The sequence below is a fragment of the Betta splendens genome, chromosome 13 (genome assembly GCF_900634795.4).
Source record: "Betta splendens chromosome 13, fBetSpl5.4, whole genome shotgun sequence".
Lineage (NCBI taxonomy): Eukaryota > Metazoa > Chordata > Actinopteri > Anabantiformes > Osphronemidae > Betta > Betta splendens.
Window position 1 is genome coordinate 12,270,840 of NC_040893.2, and position 27,209 is coordinate 12,298,048.

The 27,209-nt window shown below is 45.3% G+C and overlaps 3 protein-coding genes across 10 annotated transcripts in view; 1 reads left to right on the plus strand and 2 right to left on the minus strand.

Annotated features, from left to right (window-relative positions):
* The window catches only part of veph1 (ventricular zone expressed PH domain-containing 1), a 33,730-nt gene extending 19,830 nt beyond the window's left edge, over positions 1–13,900 (plus strand). Inside the window, exons 7-15 of the mRNA XM_029170936.2 lie at positions 1,532–1,752; positions 2,280–2,456; positions 2,597–2,895; positions 4,559–4,698; positions 5,063–5,197; positions 8,172–8,289; positions 9,649–9,785; positions 10,577–10,630; positions 10,737–13,900. Of these exons, the coding sequence (XP_029026769.1) occupies positions 1,532–1,752; positions 2,280–2,456; positions 2,597–2,895; positions 4,559–4,698; positions 5,063–5,197; positions 8,172–8,289; positions 9,649–9,785; positions 10,577–10,630; positions 10,737–10,919 (1,464 nt within the window). The 3' untranslated portion in view covers positions 10,920–13,900. The remainder of the gene's footprint in view (positions 1–1,531; positions 1,753–2,279; positions 2,457–2,596; positions 2,896–4,558; positions 4,699–5,062; positions 5,198–8,171; positions 8,290–9,648; positions 9,786–10,576; positions 10,631–10,736) is intronic.
* ccnl1a (cyclin L1a) lies at positions 13,753–21,522 on the minus strand. The gene is made up of 10 exons (XM_029170761.3): positions 21,209–21,522; positions 20,887–20,961; positions 20,479–20,588; positions 18,824–18,944; positions 18,659–18,723; positions 16,287–16,386; positions 16,108–16,212; positions 15,731–15,984; positions 15,464–15,562; positions 13,753–15,307 (listed from the first exon to the last, which is right to left on the minus strand). Exons 1-10 carry the CDS (start codon positions 21,446–21,448, stop codon positions 14,836–14,838), a joined length of 1,641 nt encoding a protein of 546 aa, XP_029026594.1. The 5' UTR covers positions 21,449–21,522; the 3' UTR covers positions 13,753–14,835.
* A 2,392-nt stretch (positions 21,523–23,914) lies between these two features.
* The window catches only part of lekr1 (leucine, glutamate and lysine rich 1), a 53,268-nt gene continuing 49,973 nt past the window's right edge, over positions 23,915–27,209 (minus strand). For all 8 annotated transcript variants that reach the window (XM_029170758.3, XM_029170760.3, XM_029170759.3 and 5 more), the window contains one exon: positions 23,915–26,173. In XM_029170758.3, the coding sequence (XP_029026591.1) occupies positions 25,772–26,173 (402 nt within the window). In that variant the 3' untranslated portion in view covers positions 23,915–25,771. The remainder of the gene's footprint in view (positions 26,174–27,209) is intronic.

Consider the following 27,209-nt stretch of genomic DNA (forward strand, 5'->3'; position numbering starts at 1 on the left):
CGTAACAGCTCTTGCGCCGAAGTAAAAAAGTGGTGCTTCAGCCATTTACTGGAACCGAATCGGAGCCCTCGGCTAAAACACTGGAGCTGCTCATTACAGGCTAATTAGCGTGGCATTGGCATCGCTGCTGACTGATGAGTGGACAGGCGGGCAGCGGTGTCAGCTGAAGTCTCACATGCGTAGCCGGGCGGCAGAGCCACGCACGGAGGCTCAGCAATAAAAAAACTGACCCACACTTATTTCCTCCTGATGCGTCGACCACATTCAGAGACATTCATGGTGCCCAGAGGATACACTCACACTCTGTTATAACTGGATGCTTCCTCTAGTATGTATGAAACCACTACACTAAGTATCTCAACACACCTCACATACACTGATTTATAAGTTCAATGTAGTTTATTGACTCCAATGTGTGTGTGTGTGTGGGGGGGGCTCAGTAAACCTGACTCACAGATCCACATCCACACAATCAAAATCCCAGAGATAAAACTTAGAATGACAGTAATCCAAGATGACGTGTCCTGCAACCTTTCAACCAGCACAGCTGCAGCACACACACACACACACACACACACACACACACACACACACACACACACACACACACACACACACACACACACACACACACACACACACACACACACACACACACACACACAGTCTTTCTTCACATTGAAACCATTTGGAAAATCAGCCTTTTTTCTGGGAAAGGCCTCAGCTGAGACCTCCTGGTGATGGTAGTGGAGGGTCCCTCCTGTGGACTCATGTTTTGTCCTACACACACACGCATACACACACTTCAGAACTGGGACACGTTCGATTGCGCAACGCTCCTTCTTTTACCTCCTGAAGTGAGTAATTTTATATTGTGGCTTACTTGTTGCTAGGTCAAAGCGAATGTCAGCGTTCTCTAAGAGACCAGAACAATATAAAAATAATCGTCATCATCTACAAACACAGATACAGCTGAAGCATCAAGTACAAATCATCGGCCCCGTTTATGAGATCACAATCAATATTTTGTTAGGAAAGGTTTCTGATTCTACTCTGTCACTCTCTTTGTCTTTGGGTTTGCAATGGTGCGACACACAACTGCTGAAAGAAGAGTTTGTTGCTGTCAAATGGAGCCTTTAGTTTGTCAACAGGCAACAGCTCAAAAATCACAATCGCCAAATGAAAGTAGACGTTTCACGAGCTGGGACTGTGTTGTTTATGAATACTTCACATTGCAGGGACCAGTACATGTACGAGAGGTTTGAATCCGCCCCCTTTGAGAATAGAACAAAAGCAGGTTGTGTATATGCTCTGGACGCAGTTTATACAAAAAGCACTCCTAGAATGATGAAATCAATGCACAGCTATGTGCAATGTGAAACCAAGGCATTTACGTCTTTGAGTTTGCTGAAAACCAGCTGCATGTGTTTGTATTCACAATTGTCATGATTGTATAATATATGTTGATGTATAGTGTAGAATGTCTTTTTTACCAAACAGAAGTCATAGCGAAGCATCACTTTGTCTCCAGCCCCACGCCCACAGCTCGCTGCTGTACCTGGCGTCCCACCTGGGCGGCGCCGAGCACGGTTTCCACCACACGCTGCTGCTGGAGATCCGCGCTCTGGCCGACCGCTACCCGTCCCTGCTGGGAGGCTGCGGCAAGGACATCTACAGGATGAGCAACTCCTTCACGGCCATAGCCAGGCTGCTGGGGAGACGGCTGGAGGAAGGCCCGGCCCCGCGCTGCAGGTGGGAGCCACGCAAACACGCCCCCTGATTCTTAGTTCTGAATGTTATTGTTCATATTTATACTGGTTCTTTGTTTTTGTGTTGCTCTAAATAAATCTTCATCACTATGCAATCAAGACAATTAAATCTTAGCTAAACCGAGCTTTGAAGATTCCGAATTGGTAAAAGTCGTTAAAATGTTTTTCTATTTGTCCTCTCTTGGCTTCTTTCATGCAAAACTGCCATTTGCAGTGATTAGAAGTCTCGAAAACTGCTTCAGAATGTTTCTGCGCTTTGAGAAAAAACGCCACACGGCGCGAGAGGAGCATGTGTTTGTGTTTGTGTTTGTGCGTGCGCGTTCACTGTAGGTGCACAAACAGACAGGAGAGTGCGGCTGCTGTGATGGAGCTGTGAAGGTCACACATGAGAAGTAATAGGTGAAATGAAGCCAGTAAGAGGTGAAGAGGAGGACACGAGGTGCTGAGAGGCAGAGAGAGAACCGGGCCTCGTCTCACGCGCTCGCCGCCTGCGTTCTGCGTGCGTTGCAGCGCCGGCCGTGCGGACGCGGGGCCCGAGCAGCGCTTACAGGTGAAGGTCCAGGCGGTGGAGGAGAGAGCGGGCGACGAGGGGGGAGAGGAGGGGGGGGGCGGGGACTCGCCCCCCCCGCTGAGGCGCCACAGCCTGAGCCAGGCCAGAGAGGACAGGCGCGACGCGAGGTTCAACAGGTGGGTGCGTCGGCGCTGTCTGTGAACGTGGCTGATCTGCAGCACGGAGTGCAGAGGAAGCTTCCGTTCATCCAGCGCTTTCAGCTGGATCCCAATCAGGTCAGACTGCATTTCAGGCCTGTCCTTTGTCCGACCCTCAGGTCGAAGAGCCTGGCTCTGCACGCGGTCCGCGCGCGCGCCGTCGCCGGGGACGACGGCGAGGGGGCGGAGCTCGTCTCCGGCGCCGTGCCCGACCAGGACCGGGAGGCGCCCGGCGAGGGGGGACCCGCGGGCGACGCCGGCGCCAGAGAGGCAGAGAAAGAGGGGGACGGGGCGGGGGAGGAGCGGGGGGAGGCCGACAGGCTCTTTGTCCATTTGAGAGACAACATGGAGACGATCAGAGCCTTCTGCAAAGACATGGTGCAGCAGATTCCCATGCCTGAGCACTGTGTCATAGAAGGTAATGATGACGCCGATGATGCTGGAGCAGTCTGTAGTATTTGTATTCTTACAGTACTTTAAAGGGGAGTATTCCAGGCAGTACTGATACACCTCTCCTTCCTGTCGCTACTTCTCAGTTTCACTCACATTCACCTAAAGCTTTGCTGCCTGTTGCACCAGTAATATGATTTATGGCCCAGTTAGACCATGATTTCTGGATGCTGGTGACTTTTGCATGTGCTGATGAGTGTCTTTAACATTTACATTTACATTCCAAGCACAGTATTGGTTACACACCTGAACACCTGTTTCTGGCCATCGTATGATTTATATGCTGCCTGGAAAGTCCCCTTACATTGAATGCCGTGTTTCTGATCTCTCGTGTACTGGGAGCTGTTTCCAGTTATTGTGCACCATCACATGTCAAGTGCTTTTTCTATGTGGAATAACTTTGCATGAGCTCATAAATTTTGGCATCGGATTGGCTGCTTCTGCCCAGAATGACAGCGGTTTGAGTTACGGAGGTTGACGTTAAAACCCAGAGGTCAGTGGTTACAGACAGCCGTATCATGCATAGACATGCATATCATGTAAAGCGTGATCCATTTGGAATCAGACCTCATTGATACCAAATATTTGTTTTAAGGATGTTGCAGGGATCAGTGTGGAAACGGACTGGGGCCTGATGCCACGCGGCTCCAACCGCCCAGATCCAGATGTGCAAAGTTTTAGCGGCAAAGAAAAGTGTTTAAAGAAAAGTTGTTTAAAACAGCTCCATGAATAAATAACAGCAATAAATAAAGTGTGCAAATTTGTAACAGACGTTCCTTCAGGTGTAAAACCTCTAACGTAATCTGCTCGATTTTACCAAACTTTATAATTAATTTTCAAACTTCCCTTCACATTTTACTCACACTCAGAGATGTGATACTTTATTTGCATTCGTTTCTAATTAATGCAGCTTGATTCCATTTGCTCCGCGTGAATGAAGACTTCTCTTTGAGCCTTTCGTCGCCCTTTTCCGCGTCACATCTGGCGCCTGCGAGCTGATTCGATTAAATAATGAAGGGTCTTTGGAGCCGCGCGCTGCGTTGCGTCCATCGGGGACGCGCCGCTCGCCCGCGTGTGCGCGCGCAGGCCGATAGACACACAAAGTGGAAGTCGTGCCTGAATAATTCTGCACGTCTCCGTCAGAACAGCAGCTTCTCCAGTTCACAGTCTTCCCCTTAAGCCGCTGACTCAGCGCCCTGCGTTATGATGTCACAGGTGGCCTCCACTGGGTGATGTCACCTTTAGAAAGTGTGTCAGTGAGTGAGTCACCATAAACACACTCAGCTATATACAGTATTTAGCCTTAAAAACATGCATGGAGGCGCTCTAGACGTATGACTGTGCAGCTCACGCTTTCTGTATCTACTCCGTTCCATTTAAACGAGGCCGACACCCTTGCTGCTTCATGGCTCCGTACGGCAGGAATCCCTCCTTCTCTTTATTTGCCAGATGATGTCCATGTGATGGTTTTGGCCGAGAGGTGAAAGTTTGTGGGAGGTTTTTCTGGCTATTATGAGGAGAAGTTTCCTTTAATGCTCTGAGTCACTGTGTAAATACGTTCCCATGGTTACAGAAGTCTCTATATGAGAGGCAAGGCGTGTTTTGACTGTTTTCACGCGTGTGTGTGTCAGACTCCAGCCGGGGCTGCGTGGCCAAGCTGTCCTTCTCCTGTCCTCTGAAGGGCCACTACTGTCTGTACGCCAAGTCCTGCTTCCAGCTGACCAGTCGTCAGCCCCACGTTTGGCTGCACATCATGCTGCTGCATTTACAGGTGCGACCGTCATAACGCAGCACATTCTCAATGATGATGTCGATATCATCCGTCCTGTTGCTGAGTTTTAAAATTTGAATTTTTGTAGCCTTTGAACGTAGCTTGGATGTTTTTGCGGTTTTGTGAAGAGAAGAGTTGTCACATGCAATTTTAATTTCCTGTCGAGCGAGAGCAAATGTGACACCGTCAGAGACACATTGTTGCGTTTAAGGATGTCCAGACAGCTTGGTTGAACAATCTACTGAAACCTTAAAAAGTGGTTGCATCTGCTGAAACGCAAAACTCCAAACAACACCAGCTTTATGCGCTTTCTTCCTCTCGTCATAACTCTGTTATGTCCATGTGTGTTTCCCCCGTCATCCAGAGCAAAGCCAGCGTCCCTCTGTGCTCCAAAGACGAGTGTGTCCAGAGACTGGCCGCGCTGTGGGAGAAGACGCAGCTGAAGGGGGCGCACAGCTTCCCCATGGCCATGAGCCAGCACAGCACGCCACACAGGAAGGTGTGTGTGTGTGTGTGTGTGTGTGTGTGTGTGTGTGTGTGTGTGTGTGTGTGTGTGTGTGTGTGTGTGTGTGTGCGTGTGTGCGTGTGTGTGTGCGCGCGTGTGTGCGTGTGTGTGTGTGTGTGTGTGTGTGCGTGTGTGCATGCGTGTGTGTGTGTGTGTGTGCGTGCGTGTGTGCATGTGTCTGTGTGTGTTTGTGCGCGCCCGTGCGTGCTTGCGTGCATGTGTGTGTGTGTGTGTGCGTGCATGTGTGTGTGTGCGTGTTTCTGTGTGTGTGTGTGCGCGCCCGTGCATGCTTGCGTGCATGTGTGTGTGTGTGTGTGTGTGTGCGTGCGTGCATGCATGTGCGTGCGTGTGTGTGTGTGTGTGCTTGCGTGCATGCGTGTGTGTGCGTGTGTTTGCGTGTGTGTGGTGGTTCTCACGGTGCCCTCTGTGACGAGCTAAGTGTCGCTACAGAACGATCAGACCCGCAAAGAAAATGCAGCTGTTGTTGCTCGACGTGAGCAACTGAAAAAACAAACATTATGGTCACGGAATGGAGCCAAACATTTGATTCCAACAACAGAGAACCCACAATGATAAACAGTGGTTCGTGTTCTGTAACATGCACAAAAACACACCAGGTATAGGGTTCAATCAACAACGGGTTATGATGTGTACGTATATAGATTTATATAAAGCTTGATGCGAGGTCACAGAAAGCTGGTGTGAGTGAAGGTGAGTAAGATGGAGAGGATGCAGTAAATAAAAGGAGGAAACACCAGAAGTGATACTGAAGACAGTTAGTGTTTATCGGAGAGTGGGAGCATCTGTTGTTCAAATGAGGTAAAGGTGAGGAGGAACCACCAGAATAAGGAGTTTAATGAAGGAGACGAGGGTTAGATCTGCGTCCGACCTGTTTGTCTGTGTGGGACCAGATACAGAGGAGACTCCTACTTGTCGTCCACTCAGCCGTCTCCTTGCTGCTCCTCCTCTTCCTCCTCCTCTTCCTCCCCTCTAGTGGAGCAGCCTCCTTTCATCTGTGATCAGTTCCAGGCTGCTGGTTCCCTGTTTACTGGCCTGGTCACTGGTGGTGGCTTGAATTTCCAACATAAAGGTCGAGGAAGGAGTGTGTAAAAAGGGCCTTCGTCCCCGACTGACTGAACCTTGCCTTAAATTGGAACGCGGTCGCACATTGGACTCCGAGGACGTGCTTTTATCGCCTTCGTCTGTAACTGCAGCCGTTATTAGTCACATCCAGCTGCAAACCTCCATCTTGCTCGAGTTATAATAGTGATCTAAAAATGGTGCCGGGAGGAAGGAGAGGAGGCGGACGAGGCTACGCGAGGACACACATTATATATTCAGCCTCATGTAATCCAGCCTTTGTTTCTTCACCTTAACATTCCAGATGTGGGGCCGTGTTTATGGAATCGGCCGTTCGCTTTGCTGCGTGAGGCTCGACACAGGCTGCCAGTCTCGGGCTCCGCGCCCCGTTGGCTGCGTGTGGTGAGCCTGGCACCACAGAGGCTGCAGCGCTGAGGGGTTCTGGTACCGGGGTCCGGGAGCAGATGTGCGCAGTCGTCTCCTCGTGTGTTTGAGGCCCCGTTTGCGCTCTTACGCGGCGTTGCTCAACGCCCGACTCTGCCTCCGTCTTTTCTTTGGCGTTGCTTCGTAATCAGTGAACAACGTGAAGGCTCGTTTAATTGCTTTGGCATTCACCCGGGCGTGAATGCGGCTTGTCTGTTCTGAGGAGAGGTGGTTTGTATTGTGTCTGAGAGTCAGTCTGTCAGCGTTTGGTGGTGAAGCACCTCATCAGTCTAGAAGCATTACGCTTCTTTATCTTTAACTAATTATCAGCACGAGAACAGAAAACCACTGTTAAACCATGCGTCTTCTGTTTAATCAGAATCCATTTTTTCCCATAATGCACCTTGAGAGGAGCTTTGTGATCTGGCCCTTGTTGTTCTGCAGGTGACAGTCTCGTATTCAAGCAGAGATCTGGTCTTTGTGGGCTCTTATTGCCTTGACTAATGGCGTTCCTTTCAGACGTTTCCTAATTCAAGCCATCTTTGTCTTAAGGTCCGTTTTCTGCCACATTAACAACTTCCAGCTAATGTTGACTACGTTCTGTCAAAGTTGGTCATTGACGAGTAAAAGAAGACCTGTGACCTCTCCTGTTTTCCTTCGGCGACCCTTTATTCCCCTCTGTGTCCTGCTTCTAATGATCGTCGGGTCCTCGTTCCCCTGAACGCATCAGAAAACGAGCTCTCAGCCGCATATGGTCCTGGTTTCTGAGGATCCGCATGCGGAGGCGCTTTCACATCAATTACTCAGGTTGTAACAACACGAGTGAAGCTCTGATGTACGGATGTGTGTGAGCGGGGGGGGGGGGGGGGGGGGTTAAATGCAGAGTTCAGTGTTGATATGTGAACACACACGTGTGAATTCACCTCCCTCGTTTTCTTCAAGATGTGATGGGACGCGTTTCTCCTGCTGTAAAACGTAAATCAGAGCAGGTAAAAACTGCAGCAGGAGCCGAGCGGTGAGACGGTCGACGTATTACTAAGCAGAAACACGCGCGATGCAACGTGAGCGTCCACAGTAAAAGCAGTGTAAACAGTAGTCGGGGAGGCTGATGACTGTAATCCATCAACTCCTCTAATGTTCCTGTTTGTTCTCCAGACTGCGTTACGATAAATCTGCATTATCGCAGTTTGAATATCACCGAGGAAACTCGAGCCCCGCTGTGTTTGTGCATTTTAAGCGAAGCCTAACTCCAACCATGTGCAGGGTGGTCTGCAGGGATTTCTAATGGGGGTCTGGGATTGCGTTACCTACACACACACACACACACACACACTACGGCTTTCAGCATGTGACAGGAATATATCAACGAAATATTTTTATTTTCTTAGCGAACTTCTCATCTTTCTAATAATGAGTGTGGTTGAATATAATTACGGGACGGTCCGACGTGTGTCTTTGTCTGCAGGACCTGGACGGGCTGCAGATCCAGCTGGGGGACGTGCGCTTCTTCGATCTGTTTGGTTACAGTGAGGAAGAAGGAGGCTGGCTCTGCTTCATGTGCAACAACCCAGAGAAGGCCACAGGTAAAAGCCCTGGCTTTGCCGTGAGGCTCCCTTTGACGGAACCGGAGGGAGGTGTTCTGTCTCCAAACAGGCGCACGTCGAGGGTCGCTCAGATCCGCGGCTTCAAGTTTACTTTGCTCCATCGACCCCCTCCACGGGCATTTTGTTGTAATGAAGTCAGACTTGGATGCGTTTGGATGAATGTGAGTGCGTCTCTCCTATAAACGTCTGCGCTCGCAAAATGGGTCCAAATGATGAACGAGGCGCACGAGGGGTTCTATAAGATCAAAGGGCGTCTTCAGCTCTTTGTAAAACTTCAGGGGTTTCTAAAACAGGCTTTGAATCTGCAGTTTCACTGCAACAGCATACGACTACAAACAGTTTGTGTTACGCCTAAAAATGTCCGAACAGGGAAATGTGTGTAGAGGAAGTGGATCTCATAGGTTACTAAATGTCAGGCAGCAGTTTTGACACAGTCAGCGTTTGGACCGGCGCCGAGCAGCCGAGCGGACTCGGCTCCGCAGTGATTAGTGTAAAACATGTGAAATGAAGATTTGGCTGCGTTTCGATGGACGCCGGTTCACTGCTTTCCACTCGTTTTCAGTGTCATTCTTTCATCAGAACCAATTTGGTGGAATACACAGGCACACATGCGCTGAAGTAAACACGCCGGCCGGCCGGTCCAAACATTACGAAGCCCGGCAGGTTTTACTACGACCCGTTCCCTCAGAGGCGCCGCTACGGGGAAGCTGAACGCGTGCGGTTTGTTTCAGTAACAGAAAAAGGAAGGGACAGTTTTGTCTCACTCGCACCTCGGCTGCTGACGTGAACCCGGTGCCCTGAACCGGCACGGGAACAAGCAGGTTCTGACCTGATCCGCTGTCGGGCGTGAAGGGGTTCTACAGATCGGGCCCTTCGTGCGATCCTCGGATCAGACGAAGGTCTTTGGTCAAAAAGAAAAGGCACGAACGCGTGAAATCGCACACGCCCGTGTTCAACCATGAGTCCAGACACGAGAGTGAGGGAGTTGTGTGTTTAAACCGAGCAGCTCGTTAGTGTTGACTCTGGAAAAGACTGCGAATGTTTGTGTTGTGCAATTCTCCTACAAATGAGGTTTAGAGTGCTTTGGGTTAGAAAACATAAAACTAAGGACAAGGACGCATGGAAATGAAGGGAAATTGAGAACAGAACCTAATTACCCACCGCTTCAATCACTACTGTGTTGTGTTTTAGATGCAGAAAGGTCAAATGTGGCCTGAAAACTAACAGCCGTGCGTCGGTACAGTGGTCGCTAGTGTTGTAAAATAAAGGCGCTGGCACCTTCAACCCACCCGTGTTCCGTTCTTTTTGTCGTTCGGGTTCATCGTTCCCCGTGCGCAGTGGTGAACCAGGACGGGCAGCCTCTGATCGAGGGCAAGCTGAAGGAGAAGCAGGTCCGCTGGAAGTTCATCAAGCGCTGGAAGACCCGCTACTTCACGCTGGCAGGAAACCAGCTGCTGTTCCGAAGAGGCAAATCGGTACGTAGCCACACACGCACGCGCGCACACACACACACGCGCGCACGCGCGCGCACACACACACACACACACGCACGCTGTCCCCGGCCTCGTTAACGTATCATTTGACACATGATGAAACTCAGTATGAAACAGTGGAAATCTCGATGTGTCCGACTGTGACAAACCTTGGCCCCAGTGACCCCCCAGGGACCCCCCCCCCGTGGCCAAAGTGTTGATGCTGCAACAACATGAGTCACTCTCACCCACTCACTCGCTCTCGTGTCATTACGCGTAAGTAGCACAGGGGGAAGGAGGCGCCGCTGCAGGAGAGCGTGAGTGAAAGGGGAGCAGAGGTGAGGAGAGGTCCTCCCCATTCATCCAGCGGATGAAACATAATAGCATGGACTTTGCCTTTTAGACGAAGCCACTGATTATAATGAAGCTTATTCAGATGATTGGACGTCAGATGTGTCTGGGACCCGTTTACTCAATCAGCTTCCATAAACGAGGAGGAAGCACGACATGGGAGCGTGAAATCTGGAAGCAGGGGAACGTTCTCTGTTGCTAGGAGAGTGAAGAAGACACACACACACACACACACACACACTCAAACAATAGTCTTTGTGCTCTGCTCCAGATGGGACGGCCTCGCTCTCCTCAGCAGCAGCCGCACTGGAACCGTTCGGGGCCTTTTTCTCGCAGCTCGCTCTGTGTTCTGCCGGCGTCTTCTGGGATGTTGCGAAAGACTTTGCTCCAACAGAAACCTGCGTTCTGTATTATCTGATTTCTTCCCACGAATCTCTCCACAGAAGGACGAGCTGGACGAGATCCCCATTGAGCTGAGCAAGGTGCAGAGCGTGAAGGTGAGGTCGCTGTAGGCAACCGACCGGGCCAGAACCCGGGGCGCGTGATAAAGCGGGCTTTTAACACGCTCCAGACCCCACCAAGCTGCTCCTGCTCCCTCACCAGGTTGTGGCCAAGAAGCGGCGGGACCGCGGGCTGCCGCGGGCCTTCGAGATCTTCACCGACAGCAAGACGTACGTGCTGAAGGCGCAGGACGAGAAGCACGCCGAGGAGTGGCTGCAGTGCATCAACGTGGCCGTGGCCCAGGCCCGCGAGCGGGAGAACCGGGAGGCCACCACCTACCTGTGAAGTCCAGCGTCCTGCAGGTAGCAGCTCTGGCACCAGAGCGCCGGTGTAGCGGGTGACGGACGACAAGCACGGGGTTTGTAGGAATGAGACTGCGGAGGACGAAAAATGAAGTAATTATGACGAAACTGCATCATTTATAATGTATAAACACAAATGCATGAATAAAAGAGCAAACAAATAAAAGCTTATATGAAAACATTAATCAGTAAATAAACCTAATATATTATTATGTTGCAATTTTTATATTTTTGCCTAAATTCCCCCCCCTTTTTTATTTCTGTAATTAAGTCTATTCTGAACTGCTTCAGAAGCAGGTGAAATAGAAGCAAACTACTCAAATTTTATGTCAAGTCAGCTGTTTTTCCCAGCAGCGAGGACGAGACAACCACTTTTGTTGAGTTGTACGTACGTGGACATGAATATATGTGAAAACAGACCGGCATAGCAAACATATCATAAATTGCAACATAGAAATATATCACGTTACGTACTTTTTCGTCCTCCGTATGAAGCTATTAAACCAGCAATACATAAGTCACAACCATAATGGGTGCTCACCTATTTAAACTGTGACTCAGCTGTTACACATCGTCCTTCAGTATAATGTGGTATCAGCATCTGTGAATGTTACAATACAGAAGTGTTAAACGTGATCGGGTCAAGCTGCCTCAAACCTTGTTGCTGTGAACTCGAGACGGAACCCAAACCAGCATCTGCAGACTCTTCTACAGGAGCCTCCGTCTTCTATTGTGATTCTCACACAACGTCCCCTCAGCTCCGTCGTTGCCTCAGAGTTTAGACCACAGAGCTTCAGGACAGCAGTGAAGTAAATGTGTGGTTTCCTGGTGGTTCGAGGGCCCCGTTCGGTCTCATTGATTCTCTCAGGTTCTGTGTCGACCCTCATCCTATTAAACATTAGAGGCGGGATGACGTCTGAGCCCGATCTGTAAATGCAGCCACATCACAGCTCTCCTCCCTTTGTTTCCCCGTTGCTTTTGGTGTAATGCAGAAAATATGATCTCCCCTGAAGTGGTCCTAAATTGAAGCTCCTGTGACAGACAAGCACTTTCCAGCAGACGGGTCCGAGATGTCCTCAAGCTAGAACAATAGTTTCTGTGTGGATGTTATTTTGGGTTCGGTGTTGATTTCACTAGCGTTCAGCTGTGACTCCAGTTTCCAGAATGACTCCAGTGAATCACGGTAACTAAATATAACTTCAGATGGAGGTCCGATGGCTCGCTGCCGCCTCAGCGCTTCAGCGCCGCTAGCTGACGCCCTTTTTTCTCGCGAAGCGAACGTCTCATCACATGAACCGGCAGCCACACAAACCGTGTACATAAATGTATTACTGACACCAGTAGAAGCGTTTGTGAATGTGAACAAAAGATCCCGAGCATAAATATGTTGCTCCAAGAATCCTAGAGAATGTAGTTTGTTTTTTATACCTGGAGTATTGTTAAATTCCGTTGATTGGACGTCTGATCTTTTATATTGAAATGACTGTATATTTTGTGACCTCGTGGTCTCTGCTGAGACGCAGCTCGTCTTCCCTTTCTTAGCCCGTTTTTACATTGTGCTAGCACATAAATGCTGTATTTTATTGCGAGTTACATCAGATACTGTAGTTATGGGTTGTACATTTGCCTGTTGCACAGTCTGCATGTCCTGCACTGCCTTTTTAACGTCTCTGAATAAACTGTACAATAAACCTTTACTAGTGAAATCCCTGGAGCTTTTAGTCCCTGGTACTTTTCATTCCTGCATTTCTTCAGCACAATAGAGGTCTGACTGCAGAGCTGTCAGAGCTGATCTCTCTCCTGTCTGTCAGGATCACGGTAATCCAGAAACCAGATTCAGATTCTGATGACTTAATGTTCCCTGAGTGTCATTATGTTCACATTACACGTATTCATGGGGTTGTTTGGAAACTGATTTGTCATGTAGGGAATTGGAGAAGCAGACTCAGCATGAAGTGGTTATGGACTCTGGGGCAGAAAGCAGGGGTTGTGAGGCTGTATCAGTGTTGAGTGACTTTAATTCTTGCTTTGTTAACATCCACGAGTATATGTGCTAGAGAGGCAGCAGCGCCAGTCAGACTCAGCTTTGCCTACACTGAAGGTGCAGAGACGTTCTCCAGCTTCCTCCCACGGTCCAAAAACATGCATTAGGTTCATGGGTCACTCTGGATTACCTGTAGGTGTGTGTGTGTTGCCCTGTGATGGACTGGTGACCTGTCCAGGGTGTAGCTCGCCTCTCGCCCATAGACAGCTGGGACAGGCTCCAGCACCACCTGTGACGCCACATGGGACTAAGCGGTAGAAAATGGATGGACGGATATTTAAAGGAGGAGGCTCTTGGATGGTAACGAACACTTTCCACTGAATCACTTCTGAATCTAGCCTCTAGGAACTGTCTTTGTAATTTGGGATGTTTTTTATTAGATTTTATTTCATCTTGTTGCAACAAGTGGTGTAAATGAAGAGATAGTATTAAAATGCAGACTGCAGGAATGGGGACTGCAGGTCACCAGCTCATCAGTAAAGCAAACAGCTCCCCCTGGTGGTCAAATATACCACAGGTTATTTACAACCTAGTCACTTGGACACGTTCTACAGATTCAGGGAAGCTGCTATGAGAGATGGTTTTATTTCTGGGTATTTTTTTATACTTATATTTTTATACCAGTCACAATGACAACCAGGTTCCTGAAACGTCTAATGTGCTGATGAAGGGGGCCTGAACAAAACCACTATGGGACTCTTGCTCCACACTAGTTTGTTCAGCACAGTTAATTTTATTAAATAGGCACTAATTCAGAATTTAGAATTCGCAGTTCAGTGGCATAACTCATTTATTGAATAAAATATGACATGAGGTCATGCAGACTAAAACCAGTGTAACAAACTGACAACACTAAAACGTTTGGAAATTAAGTCTGCAACCCCTGCTGTTATAAAAAAAAAAAAAAAATTGCTGTTAAACTATACAAAAGCAAAATGAGTTCAAACATTAAAAAAGAGTCACCTGCCACTCCCTTAATGTGCAAACATCGTAATCTTTCCTGAATAATAATTTTTATTTTACATTTATTCATTCAACACTTTCACTGAACAGTTCGCTTTTAAAAATCAAAGCATTCACATTTTGTCAGTGGACATCCATCTTTCTTTACACTGTAAATAGATACCCCCTCTCCCAAAGTCCAAAATTGTACATGTAAAACAAAGAGGGGGAAAAAGAAATTGTAGAGCCTTGTAGACAGGGTACCATTGGAAATTAACTTGTGAGATGGGTCTGGGACTGATCTCAATATATTAATACAATTCCTCAGGCTGCGATCATGTAAAAAGGTTTGCCAAACAACCTTCCACTGCTCCAGTTGTTGCCTGGGTTACTCAGATGCCCCAAAATGGCTGTGTGTGCTGTAGTAACATCACTCAATCCAATAAATATTCTATTGCAATGACATTTGTGCATATAGAAGCTATATCTACAATGTATAAAATTTACTGATGTCAAATTTAAGGCTAATTGGGACAAAACTTTTTACTAAAGTTATGAATAAACTATAGGCAACAAAATCTAACAGTAGATTGCAACCAGGATTTAGTTAGTAGAGTAGGCTAGTTTTGGGTGCATAAGAGGAACCCAGAAACCAAAATCATTTGGTAGGAGACAGATAAACCTAAAAATCTTCAAGCACGATCTCTTAACCATTTGAAGGATTTAATAGCTGTGTGTTCCACAATGAATCCAGCTGGCACAGACCTCAAAATCAAAATTCTTAATACCGGCTGACAAAATGTAAAAAAATAAAAAATAAAAATATCCATTGACAGAACATCCCACATTGAGTATAGTGGAGACATTATGGTAACCCTCAGTCCCAGAACCTGTGTTTAGGGATGCGTTTGTCTCAGCGTCGATGGCGAGTGTGTCCAGAGTGTCCACTACCACCGTGGTGTTTGCTCTTGTGGCTGCGCTCCCTCTCTCTGTCCCTCTCATAAGACCGAGACCTTTCCCTTTCCCTTCGGTCGCCTCGATGACCACTTCCCCGTTCATGTTTGTGTTTCTTTGAAGAGAGCTCAAAAGAGCTGCGATCTCTGTCTCTCTCACGCTCCCTTTCCCGATCCCTGTCTACTTTGACTGGAGTGCGGGAGCGTGACCGAGAACGCGAGCGTTTCCTCTTGTGACCAGATCCTCCACCGCCACTATTGTTGTGCCGTCCGCTGGACTTGGAGTCACTGTTGCCATGGTGGCTGGCCTTGGACTTCAGGTGGGGCAAGAGGGGTGAGGGTGGATGTCTCCTAGGTGATGGGCTGCGACTGTGAGACCGCGAACGTGAGCGAGAACTGTAGGTCCCCGAGCGACTGCGTCTGCTGTTGTAACTTAAAAAAAAAAAAAAAAAAGAAAATTAGCAGTCTGTTCAGTATAAAACTAGAGCACCTGCTTAAAAACAGCCTGAGTTCAGTTTCAAAACAGGTTTTCTTGTCAGACTAGAAATCCAAGAACATCTTGACATTTTGAAATTAATAGAAACTTACTGCCTGCGAGGAGAGCGGGATCTAGATCGAGAACGTGTTCTTGATTGAGACCGACTTCCACTTCTGCTGTTCCTTCCAATTTTCACCTCTTTCCTCAAACTAAAAAAAAAAAAAAAAAAAAAAAAAAAAAAAAAAAAAAGGAGAAATGGTTAGGTCAATCTAAAAATATTATCTTATGGCTTCTGCACCTACAGAAGCAAACAAGAATGCAATTCCTGTACACAGAAATATTGGTGTCTCAGTTAAATACAACATGACGCTCCTTACCCATTGTGTGGACTTTTGTTAACCTGAGTCCGGCTGTCTGGCTCCTTTTTAACTGGTTTAAGTGCCTGGGTGTTTGGGGACTTCTCTTCCACCTTGACAACATTTGGGGAGGAGGGCTTGGATGCAGGAGAGAAGCCACCCAGTGTAGACAGTGCGGGAGTACCATCAGGATTGAGGCCTTTGGCTTTGAGTTTAGCTTCTGCCAAAAATACTTTTCTTCGCTCCACCTCCTTCTCTAGCTGCTCATAATTGGGCTGTAAAAGAAGACACACGTCAAGGCTTCACACAAACAGGGTTGGGTTGGTACTTGTGACGACAGGCAGCTTAATGACAGAGCAAAGACCTATGCAAGTGAGAAAAAAACAACGATTTAGCACCTTCTTTCGTGTGTAGAGAGTAAGCGTGGTAATACAGATGTCTTTAATCTCTTCTTCACTGGCTCCAAACAGCAGGTACCAATTAGGTCTAGATGGTAGAGGTAGCTGGGCAAAAATAAACAGTGTTAAAATCAAATTCAAAAACACAAGCATTCATAGCAATGTGTATCGTCACTGACCTGCAATGCTCGAGCAGCAAGGAATATGCAGGCACAGGCTATGGTCTCCGCTTGGAACCTCACAAACACATTTGTCCTTAGGCTATCATTCATGTAGTTCCTATTGAGACAAAAAAAAAGCACAAACAAAAACATAGCATCTGCTCTACATAAAACCAAATCATCCCATTCTCACACTATTGTTGTGTAGTGCCACACTCATCCTATAGCACTAGTTTCAAAGCACTAGTTCATATCAGTTTATACATTCAATGACTAAAATTTAAAACCAGCCATGATATCGTAAGTGGTGACTTGTTTACATACACAAATTATGTGTCACCAACATGCTGGAATTCAAGTTCTAATTTGTCTATTTGATCTTTGGGGTATTGCATTTGATAATAAACTTTGTAGCTCTGATAGCTACACACACACACACACAAACACACACACACACACACACGACAAGTAAGATTTGCATTTTGCTCTGAGAAGTTTAACTTTGTCCATTTCTCTCTGGGGCATCCATGGGACACGCTGAATGTCACGAGTCAAGCAGAACAACATGAATGGAAACTAATCTAATGGAGACCCGCCAAGTCAACCATACCACACTCAGTAACTTACTGTATAATTAGGACACATGCAGACATACAGATGAATAACATTCAACTAGACCTCGGGCGAATTTTAGATAAGAAAATTATGCATGATGGCATGCTAATATTATCAACTTTCCAACTAATATCCACTACTGACAAATTAATGCACCTGTATTTTGTGTCTGAACCTTAAGGAATCCTTCCTTTATAAGACGCAACCTACAAGCACGTTCCTGTAATGACTTTCAAATTAATCCCATAAATGAACGCATTAAATATGCCCACAAGCCCATTCCACTATGCCTGTGCAAGCCTAAAGCAAAAGAAGGCAGTCTATGCATCTCTACCTGAGCAAAGCAAAATCTGTTAAAAACAGATTGTGTTGCTAATTTGTCTAGGACAACAGACAAATGAAATAACCCACTGGGAGACCAGTAGGATGGACAAAATGAAAACGATGGTAGCGTTAACTCATGAGTGCCAAAAACAGGGTGTTAATCTGTCATGGTGGTGTGAGCATCTATGTCCGTAAACATAGAAGTCATTACCAAAAATAAAACAGACATGAAAAAAAAATCCCCTGACAAACTTAGTCCCACCTGGACTAAAATGAACTACAAAATCAACACCAAGCTCAATCACTATGTTTTGATTATTCCCTTACCATATGCATACACTATGCGTAAATGTTTTACCAATTCAATTATATAGATACTGTTCCGCTTGACAGAGGGCTTAAAATCAGTCTAATCTGGCAAAAAATAAAAAAAAAATAAAACGACCTGAATGTTACTTAGGCAGGTCAGTCTAAGCAAATACTACTATAGACACATGGCCATTGGATTCTGACTGCTGTGAGTGAGACAGGTCCTTCGAGCCAGAACATGCGAAGTAGATCAGCCTGCAAGACAGACACATGTCTGGACACCATGTCAATTGGGGACAGGTCACAGTACACTACTGTAAATATAAAAATTTGTAAAAAAAAAAAAAAAATCTGTTCTGGGTAAGTTTACTTCATTTTTAGGTGTAAGTAAACCATAAAAGTCAGAATGTATTTTATCTGTAGCTACTTGGCAAAATAGGCATTACAGTTAAAACCTTTGCATCAAGACCAAAAAAATACAAATCCTTTTGGACACCCAAGAGAAAACAAGACGATGTTGGCTGTTGGGAAAGGCCCGCCCGCCCCCTTCAGTGAATCTCGGCATTGGGATTGGCTGTCTGGAGAGGGGCAGCCAGCCAATGGGGGGAGCTTCCTGGGGTCATGTGGTTGGAGGAGGCAGAGTTCAGAGGTTCTTTATGTGACTTACCAGCATGGACTACCCTTTAATCAAAGAGTAGAAAGAAAGGACAAAGTTAAACCAAGTTCCCTGGGCAATGCAAATCAAACAGACTTTATAGCAAAGCCATGTTAAGGGCAGACAGAGTGAGACAGGTTTGCAACAAAACAAACTGATCCATCAGAAAATAAAGTGAAAAGATTAAAATGGAGTGAGGTAATGTCGCAGTCAGACCTGGGCAAAATGGTTGTTGAAGGCCTTTCAAATTTATGTTCAAAACGCGAGGGGCACTTAAATATCACTTATCTGAAAGGTGTTGTTTCCATATAAAAAGGGCCTGTCCCAGATTCCCAGCAGATAAATCAAGTGCTCTTCAAGTAATTCAACCATTTGAAACTCGTTCAACTTCATGTTTAGCCCAGGTCTGGTGGCATTTCTTGCAGACATGAGACAGGTTGCTGCTGTGGGGAAATGGACAACGGCAAACAAAGAAAAAATAACTTACCAGGCCGTCTGGACGAGGGTCTGGTTTTTCTCACAATCCAGGACTTGAAGGTACATGACAATGATCTGGAAACAATTACTGCATTAAAACAAACACAAAACCAGCATAGGGGTGTGTGCACACAGCACCAAGTAAGTGCGGCAATTAAGTATGGCTGAAGCTCACCTTATGTGGATGCTTGACATGCACACAGAAGCCCAGCTCCTTCAGGACCCGCCGTTCCGCTTTGATGACTTGGTTTTTGGTATTAATGTAGTTCTGATCAAGTATCAATGAACTTGGAGTCCTAGTTTATAAAAGGAATCAAAATAAAATATTGTTTCCTCCCTTTCGAAACAAAAGAAAGAAGTACCCTTTTGACTTTCTTGTACTCTGCTTTTTTTTCCCGGTTCCAACCAACTTAAAGCAACAGGTTTATCTGTTTGCATGCCTGACAGTTTGCTGGGGTTTGTGGACTCCTGTGGTTCAAGTGAAAATATATGGGATATGTAAACAGGCCTCAAACACCCAGTGCCACAACTTAAATAGAAATATCTTAGCTCATCTTCCACAACACAATCTATATAAGAACGCACCTATCCCTAAACTGTCAACTGAATTGAAAAAAGGCAAGATTACAAACAATAAGCTTCAGACTTTATAACAAGAAAACGTTTGCATTGGTGACCACCTATATTCTGCCATAGCCGGAGAAGCATTATTCTATCAAACATCTGCTGGTTGAACACAGCCAATAATATACAATAGTACCAAACGTGACAAAGGTCTAACTTTAATGCTTAACTGAAGCTAAACACTGCAAACCAACGCCTCCTACAGTAGATGCACTTTAAAACTACACTAAAAAAAATAATCCTAACCAAATCAAATTACAGTTACGTATTAATGTGTTCATTTATCAATACTTAAAAACAGACAAAAAGTCAAGATGCTTGGGGAAAAAAGAGCCTCTCGTAGTGCAATGCCCATTATTAGACTGACGCTTTCAGAAAAAAGCCACATTCCTGACACAACAACCAAACAATGCTACTGTGCATGCACTGACCTCAAAAACAAAGTGATATTTCCAAAAAAACAAAAGCACTGGGTAACAGCTGGTGATTTGGGTATAGCTTTTAAAGCATTAACAAAAACATGGTGCAGTGCAGTCAAAAGAAAACTACATTACCCAACAGACAGACACCCCAAACTTAAGACTGAACCACAGGAGTCCTCAAGGTGCCCCGGGGCCAAGAAACTTCGGCCAACCTGTCATCCCCGATCCCAGTGCCCCGCGGTGGATCAGACCACGGGCGTCTCCCATAGGAGGGGTGGGGTGGGCCTGGGGGAGGAGAGAGATCCCCTCACATCATGGTTGTCATGCCGACTGCTTCATCTTACGTACCATTCCACATCACCCAGGCTTTGGTAAATGTAGCTGGTCGCTGTTAGTTGGTTGCAAGGGAAAAAAGAATCCAAGTTAATGCCAAGGTCGATAGTAATATCATCAGAACAGATCTCTATGAAAACAAAGGCAGACTCAAAAATAAAGTGTTCTGCCTTGTTTCACATTTATTAAAATGCACTCCAATTGTCAAGTGTGGTTGGTGGGACATCAATGTCAGAGTAATGCCAAACTTAGATATAAGTTGACAATTACACTTTTCAAACTACCAGTGAAGGGGAAACTGAAAAGTTTTAAAATGGTTTAGAGTACAAGAACAACAAAAGAGCACTTTCACAGTAAAGCAGATCATACATAAAATCATATATACACAATAAATCCAATGCAATATATTTCATTGTTTATTACATCAAATGCTGAACTCAACGTTGCTTACTTTTTTCCTCTGAGCTGCCTTAAATGGTGGAAAACATTAATGACGTCTCGTATTCGCCGTGGTGCTTCTTCAATCTTGGAGGCTAAATTCATACAAGCCATAGCAACAATCTGTGGAGACAAAAAAAGACATTGGAATTAACATCTCGTTATTTTCAGAGAAATCCTTTTTACCTTAAATTGCTTCTAAAGTGTGTTTCGATTCCGTTCACTTGTGGTGTTATCAATCTGTGATTGTGAATTATGGTATTTTGCTGCTCACTTCTCCTTGTATTGCCTCAAACTACGTTGAAATCCTAAGTAATGTAACAAGTGCCGACAACATGGCTGCCACCAACGTTACCACAACGTTATGCTAACAGCTCTGCTAACAGGACCGGCCGATGACCCTAAAGTTCAAAGAGCTTACCTCAAAACTGTGCTTGACGAAGGATTTAGAGTAGAAAAAGCGATGGAATAAAACTTGGCCGGTCGCCATTGCCACCTATAGAGAAAATAAAGATTATGACGTTTGTACTTCATCTTGTGTAACTTTTGGCCTAAGCTCACACAAAGACCGCCGCCATTTTAACTCCACCACGCCAACGTCAAAGCGTTAGCTTAACGTTAGCTAGCTGCTACTAGCCAGGCCGTGACGTTGACGAGGGAAAAATGTTCACTGCTGACTATGAATGAACACAACTATTACACACAACCCCAAAATACAACAAAATATTTTCAAACTAGTTTACCTGTGGTAACCGCAGAAGAATTCCCGCCGACTGAATCAGTTCACATCCCAGGACGCGAAGGTCGGTCTCCGTGTTCAGGTCGAGGCCGTCGAGCATGGAAGGCGTCGTAGACAACCTTTCCTCCGGTACGAGTGAGTTGTCAATCGTAAGGTAAACCTCAGAGTAAACTTTGTCACCGATGAGAATGCCATCGTTGTTTGTGGACGCGTTAGAAGACACAGAGAGAGGACCTGCAGCCATCTTTCAACCTAGAAACACAAGTCACAGCTCAACCAGTCTCAACGGAAAGACGGCGGAGCAGGATGAATGACAAAGTGCGTGACGTCAACACCTTGCTGCGACAATAAGATGTATGTGCACATCCGCGGTTGGAAAAGACTCACATTACTACCTCTACAAATACAAATAAACATAAATGTCATGTTGATTAAAACATTTAGTATCTAACCCACATATTTGCATAAATATTAACGTACATATAATGTTGTTTTACGTTTTACAAATAATATTTTAGCTAATGGTACAAGAGCTCCACTTCTTTCTTTGTGTACCACACAAATTATACTAGTTAACAAAGCATAAAAAAAAAAATAATTCTGTGATGTGAAATTAATTACATTTTAAAGTAAAGCAAGGACGCATACGATGTCCATTTTGAATAAAAAAGAACTGTTTTTATACACAGGCTCTATTTTACCTTTAATACCAAAATTATCCTATGTACATTTGATTTAAACATGGGTAATATGATCGTTTCCCATAATGTTGCCAAGATAATGATTATTTCCAACACGACGCGAAGGCAGCAGAGACACTACAGCGCTCCACTACTCACCACCAACGGTTCTGTGACGTAACATACGGGAAAGTCCGGACTTCTCACCACTATCTGAGGAACATATCCATCCGCCAATTAAGAACGTTATTGTAGTAACTAATATAATTGTTTTTATTTTATCAATAGATTAAATCAAAATAAGTTAAATAAATGACTATATACATTATAGATTCACAGTTATACACACAATGAACCAGAAAGCAGAATAACAAATAATCTATTTCACTACTTTAATAAGGCAATAAAATGCAAACTTTTTTTTCAAAAAACATTATAAAGGTAGAGTTTTGGGCGGCTCTGTATTACTCAGTAGAATAGAACACTACGATCAGCTTCTAGGACTTCAGATCCTGAAGCCTTGCATTAACTAACAACAAACACTAGAGAGAAGTAGAGATCCAACTACTGAGCTTTCTAGAAATTGGACGGTTGAAGTTGTCAGTGTCCTTGAGTTATGAAGTTAAAGCTTTCGTTGTTATTGTGCCATAAATATGGGCATATGTGCTCAGTTACAATACATCATTATCACCTACTGTACCCTTAAAAAATATAAAACATATTTCGAAGATTCTTTCCACTTTTGGAAGAAAAACATAATTGTTCTATTGCTACACACACCACAAAGTATGTATCTGACAAAAGGAGGAAATGTAGCTGGAGCCAAGAGCAAAATGATTACATGGGGTCCATTAACAGTGTATTCCTATATCTGAAGCAATTATTAGCAATCAGGCAAAACAGTTGTCTCTTTTAACCCGTGTGAGGTTCTTAACTTGCCACATAAGGCAGCAGACTGAGGCCTCATTGTCCCTGTCATTAACAAACACCTACGACCGGCACCTCCGGCCTCCACACTCACGCAGTTACCACGACGACAAGAATACTGAGCATTCTTTCTCCTGTTGCCCGGGTGACACTAATTATAGGGCGTGGGGCGGCTCACGGGATGGCAAAATTCCGGAACAACCGTAACGCAGGAGCGAGGCGTTCAGGGACGCCCAGTGACGAACAAGGGCTCAGTTATATACACACACCACTCCCTGGAGCGCGTGTGTGTGTTTATGAGCAACTTGCACAGATTCCCCAGAGACACGCATGCACGCCAGCCCTGCTCTAAAAACTACAGCACAAAATCCAAACTACATATTTGTGTAGACACTGGCTGAGGTAAGGTGAATGTTTCACAAAAAAACCAGGTAAAGAACAGGCTGAGAGGGGATTGTTTTAAAAAAATACATTAAGACTACTGACACAGAGATATAATAATTTGGACATTTATATGTGTTGTGTGAAACAGGAAAAAAATTGTCATGGTATATTATAAGTCTGATTATGACTTGCTTAATCAAGTGACACCATGTGGGTTTTTCTGAGTGGGAAAAAAACAGACCAGACTGATGCGAAACACAGCCATGGCACCGGTGTTTAGAAAGCCTGAGAACACTGTGGAGCAAAGGGAAACTACTGTCACAGGGAGGGAGTCACACTCTCATAAAGGATAATAACAGAGGGTGTTAATGCCTCTGACTGGCTTAGAAAGAAGATTCTCTCCTTAAATGTACGCCAGACACACAGGTGAGAGAGGGAGGAATTATACCAGGCATAAAAAAGAAGGTCAAAGGTCACATGCATCTGCCAGGAGAATGTGAGCTATCATCTAAAGCATATAGCACATACATTTCATGGCAGACATTTTGATTTCCTAAAACAGAAAAAAAGTTATTATCTTATGGTATCGAGTGTGTGTAAACTCATTTGAAATTGAAGAAGTCAAACCTTAGTAGAAATATACAGCAGATATTTGTCAATAATCGTTATCAGCAGAATGGACTAAATACATTTATCAACAAAGCACAGATAATGTACTATTATAGCTTTAAAAGTATTTTTGGACGATTATGAAATGGAAATGATCTTTTGCAGCAGTACTGTATCTCTCATGGACACTAAAAACATTGCCGCTCTTGTTACATTTAAGTCAGTTAGGCCTTATTTAATCAGGAAATCTCATTGAGTTACAAGATCTCCGTTGTGTGAGAGATCTAAGAAAGGAAATATATACAATCGGTCACACTACTTAAAAGTTAAGCATACACTACAGTGTAATTCATAGCTTGTATCAAATGAATGAACATGTGACTAATAACGTCTGGAGCATCAAATGGTACAGCTACTTCAAAGCCCTTTTGAACCTTTTGCAGCTAATATGAAGACCCAGCCCTCACCAGAACAGTGGGCGGGGTTAAAAGAGTGAAAAACAATCTCACCTGGTACCGAGTAACCGCCAAACCCCACTTTACAATTCATTATATTTTACGTAAACATCAGTCACAATGTTTATGTCATTCACGCCATGCTCAAAAGAGTTTGAGCCCTGTCAAGTCCTAAAAGTTGACATTTAAACTCAGGTTTACTTACAGTACCTATTTCCTGCCCTGGCGTCAAGCTTCAGTCAACATCAGTGAGAAGCGCTGACATGTTTTACTTATCTTGAGTGAATACTGGATGTGAGTCATGTTCTGCCTGCCTCATTTCTTAAACTAACAAAGGGAAGCACTGCATTTTTTTACACAAAGACATGTGATCATGTACAGACACATTTCTTCCTCAGTCACACATTGTGACAATGACCACACGAGCAAAGTAGAACATTACATAATTAATGGACATTAGCAAGACAATAAACATAATATTTTTTCCCTCTTCTGCAACCAAATAAATTCAATGGTCTTTATTAGAATTACGCGCAGCCAGGTTTAGGAAAAGCACAAAGCGGTGACTTGTGTGTTGGTGTAAATTTCCCATATGTCCACGTGGGATAAAAAGAAAAACAGATGATGAGGGGGTTTTTGCCCGGCTGTTTTTCTGATTGTAGTCCCCACACTCCTCAAAGGTTTCAGCAGATAAACCATATGCGTGTGTTTTGGCAAACACAGGACATGCTGGCAGGATAAAATCGTAATCATCCCACCTTCTTGTGTGAATGACATGCACGTGCATTGTCTTGCAGGCCGACTGGAGAGGGAGCGGGACGCAGGGAATTCAAAGCAAAAGCGTTCCATGTGTGCCAGTGAGTGAGTAAATTAGTTCCATGCCACACACACACTCACTTCACGCACGTCTCCCATGATGCCAATGCATCCCAAATGTAGAGGGAGAGGAAAGGAGAGGGAAGGGGGTGGTAGGACCTTGCACGGACTGAATGATGTCAATAACACACAATGCCCGAGGGGAGCGGGCTGGGTGATTGTTGTGTGTCTGAGGGTGCTCACCTTACAGCCTCCTTTGTGTTGCCTGCCTTTTCTCAGTGTCCACAGGAGGCAAGGGACACACTGTCATGCTCCCTCAGCCTTGTCTTTGTGTCAACGTGTGTGCGTGTGTGTGTGTGTGTGTGTGTGTGTGTGTGTGTGTGTGTGTGTGTGTGTGTGTGTGTGTGTGTGTGTGTGTGTGTGTGTGTGTGGCTTCCTGTCTGTGAAATCCTGTGCGTGACAGTGAGACTGCGTGAATCAGCTTGTGAGAAAACAAGTGCATGTCTGCGACGGAGTGTGCGCCCTAGGAGTTTCCTGGTGTAACGAAACTCAGCAACCGCGTGTTGCTTGCCGAGTGTGTGTTCATGTGTTCGTTAGCGCGTGGGTCGGATTATTCCCGAATCAAATCCTTTGACATAAATACTTGAAATGATGTTGTTTATGCAGCCACGACAGCCTATCCTTTCTCCCCATCGCTCAGCCGAGCTTGACCTCAGTCGCCGAGCTGCTCACTTTCAGTCTGGGCAGTGTTCCCTTTTGCTTTTTTCCCCCACCCAGCACCCCAGCACAATTCCAGGACTCTGAACCCCCCACGGCCCTTGCTCCACCCGTGTCCAGGCTTCTGTCTTTTTCCACGCAGGACGAGAAGGATCTGAGTGTGTTCGGGGAGGCCGAGGAGCGAGTGAGAGGCACCCGAGTTTGACTCTGGAGGAAATGTTTGCTCCTGGGTGTGTGTCTCTCCGGGGGGCTTGGAAGCGACCTGGGGCAGGACACTGGGGATCGCAGCCCAAGGAGCTCCTCTTGGGCTTTAGACAGAGCAGCAGTCAATTCCTCCCTCTCCTCGCACTCCCTTCTCACTGTCTCCTGGAGCACCGCCACCTGGAGGGAAATGGAAGGACTGTATAAACACTGATTCAGTGCACTGAGTCATTCTTCAGTCAGAAAACCACGTTGTTCGTGGCTACAGAAAAATAAAGAGGTGACCATTCTGAGCACATCACTGACACTGACACTCGGTCAACAAGACCCTCGCAGGCAAGTTACCCTAGCACAGTTACAGTGGTAGAGTATTAATAGCATGAGGCACAGCCATCATATTCTCACAGGAGAAAAATACATAATGTACGAGAGTCCTATTAAGAAGAGGCAAACCCATGAAGCAAAGGTACAAACTGTTCTGATGCAAACTGAGAAATACACAAATGTAAGGTACACGTTCAATTATCCTACCCAGAATCACAAAACAGCTAGAAACAGAACTTGTGTGAGCAGCTGTGATGGGAGGTCGACATGTCGTACATTATACTGCTTAGAGCTACAGGTCTACCGAGAAATAAAAGCCCCTTTCACTCAATCAGGCCTGACTGAAATAAACTACAGCTCTTGTTATGTGACAGCCTGTGTTCACTTCATGTCCTGAGCCAGAGTTTGAAAATAAAAATCTGCTCTGGCAAGGACCTTCGAAGCGTTCACATTTCCTACCAGTGCATAAATACTGCTTACTGGCTCATTAAATTACAAACATGTGCCGTTTGAATGGTTTACATCATTACAACCATCTGCTGTCTGATAACAGACACCTGGCGCATGCATCTCCAAAAGGTCTGGTGAAAAACCTCAATACCAGAATTCAACAGATACTTCATGTTTGGCCCATGTGTTCTATGAAGACAGTAAACAGCAATAGGTTCATGTACAAATGTATAAAGTAATCAGAGCTACACAGCTTAAACAATGGTGTTATATCGTATAATATTGTATTACAGTATCCAATATTTAAAAATGACTTCCATTACAAATAATCATAATGGGTGCTAGTATCTCTGTGTACTTGCAAACAATAATAATTTGTCAGTTAAATACATACAGGGAGCAAAAATAATAGATGAATAGATTAAATTAATATACTAGTGAG

What these genes read in the sequence shown, in the direction of transcription:
- ccnl1a (XM_029170761.3), bottom strand. Translation starts at nt 21,448, where the DNA reads ATGGCTGCAGGTCCTCTCTCTGTGTCTTCTAACGCGTCCACAAACAAC. An exon ending in TTCTTCTGCGGTTACCACAG is followed by an intron (nt 20,962 to 21,208) that starts GTAAACTAGTTT and finishes TTTTCTCTATAG; the next exon opens with GTGGCAATGGCGACCGGCCA. An exon ending in AACAAAAGTCCACACAATGG is followed by an intron (nt 15,563 to 15,730) that starts GTAAGGAGCGTC and finishes TTTTTTTTTTAG; the next exon opens with TTTGAGGAAAGAGGTGAAAA.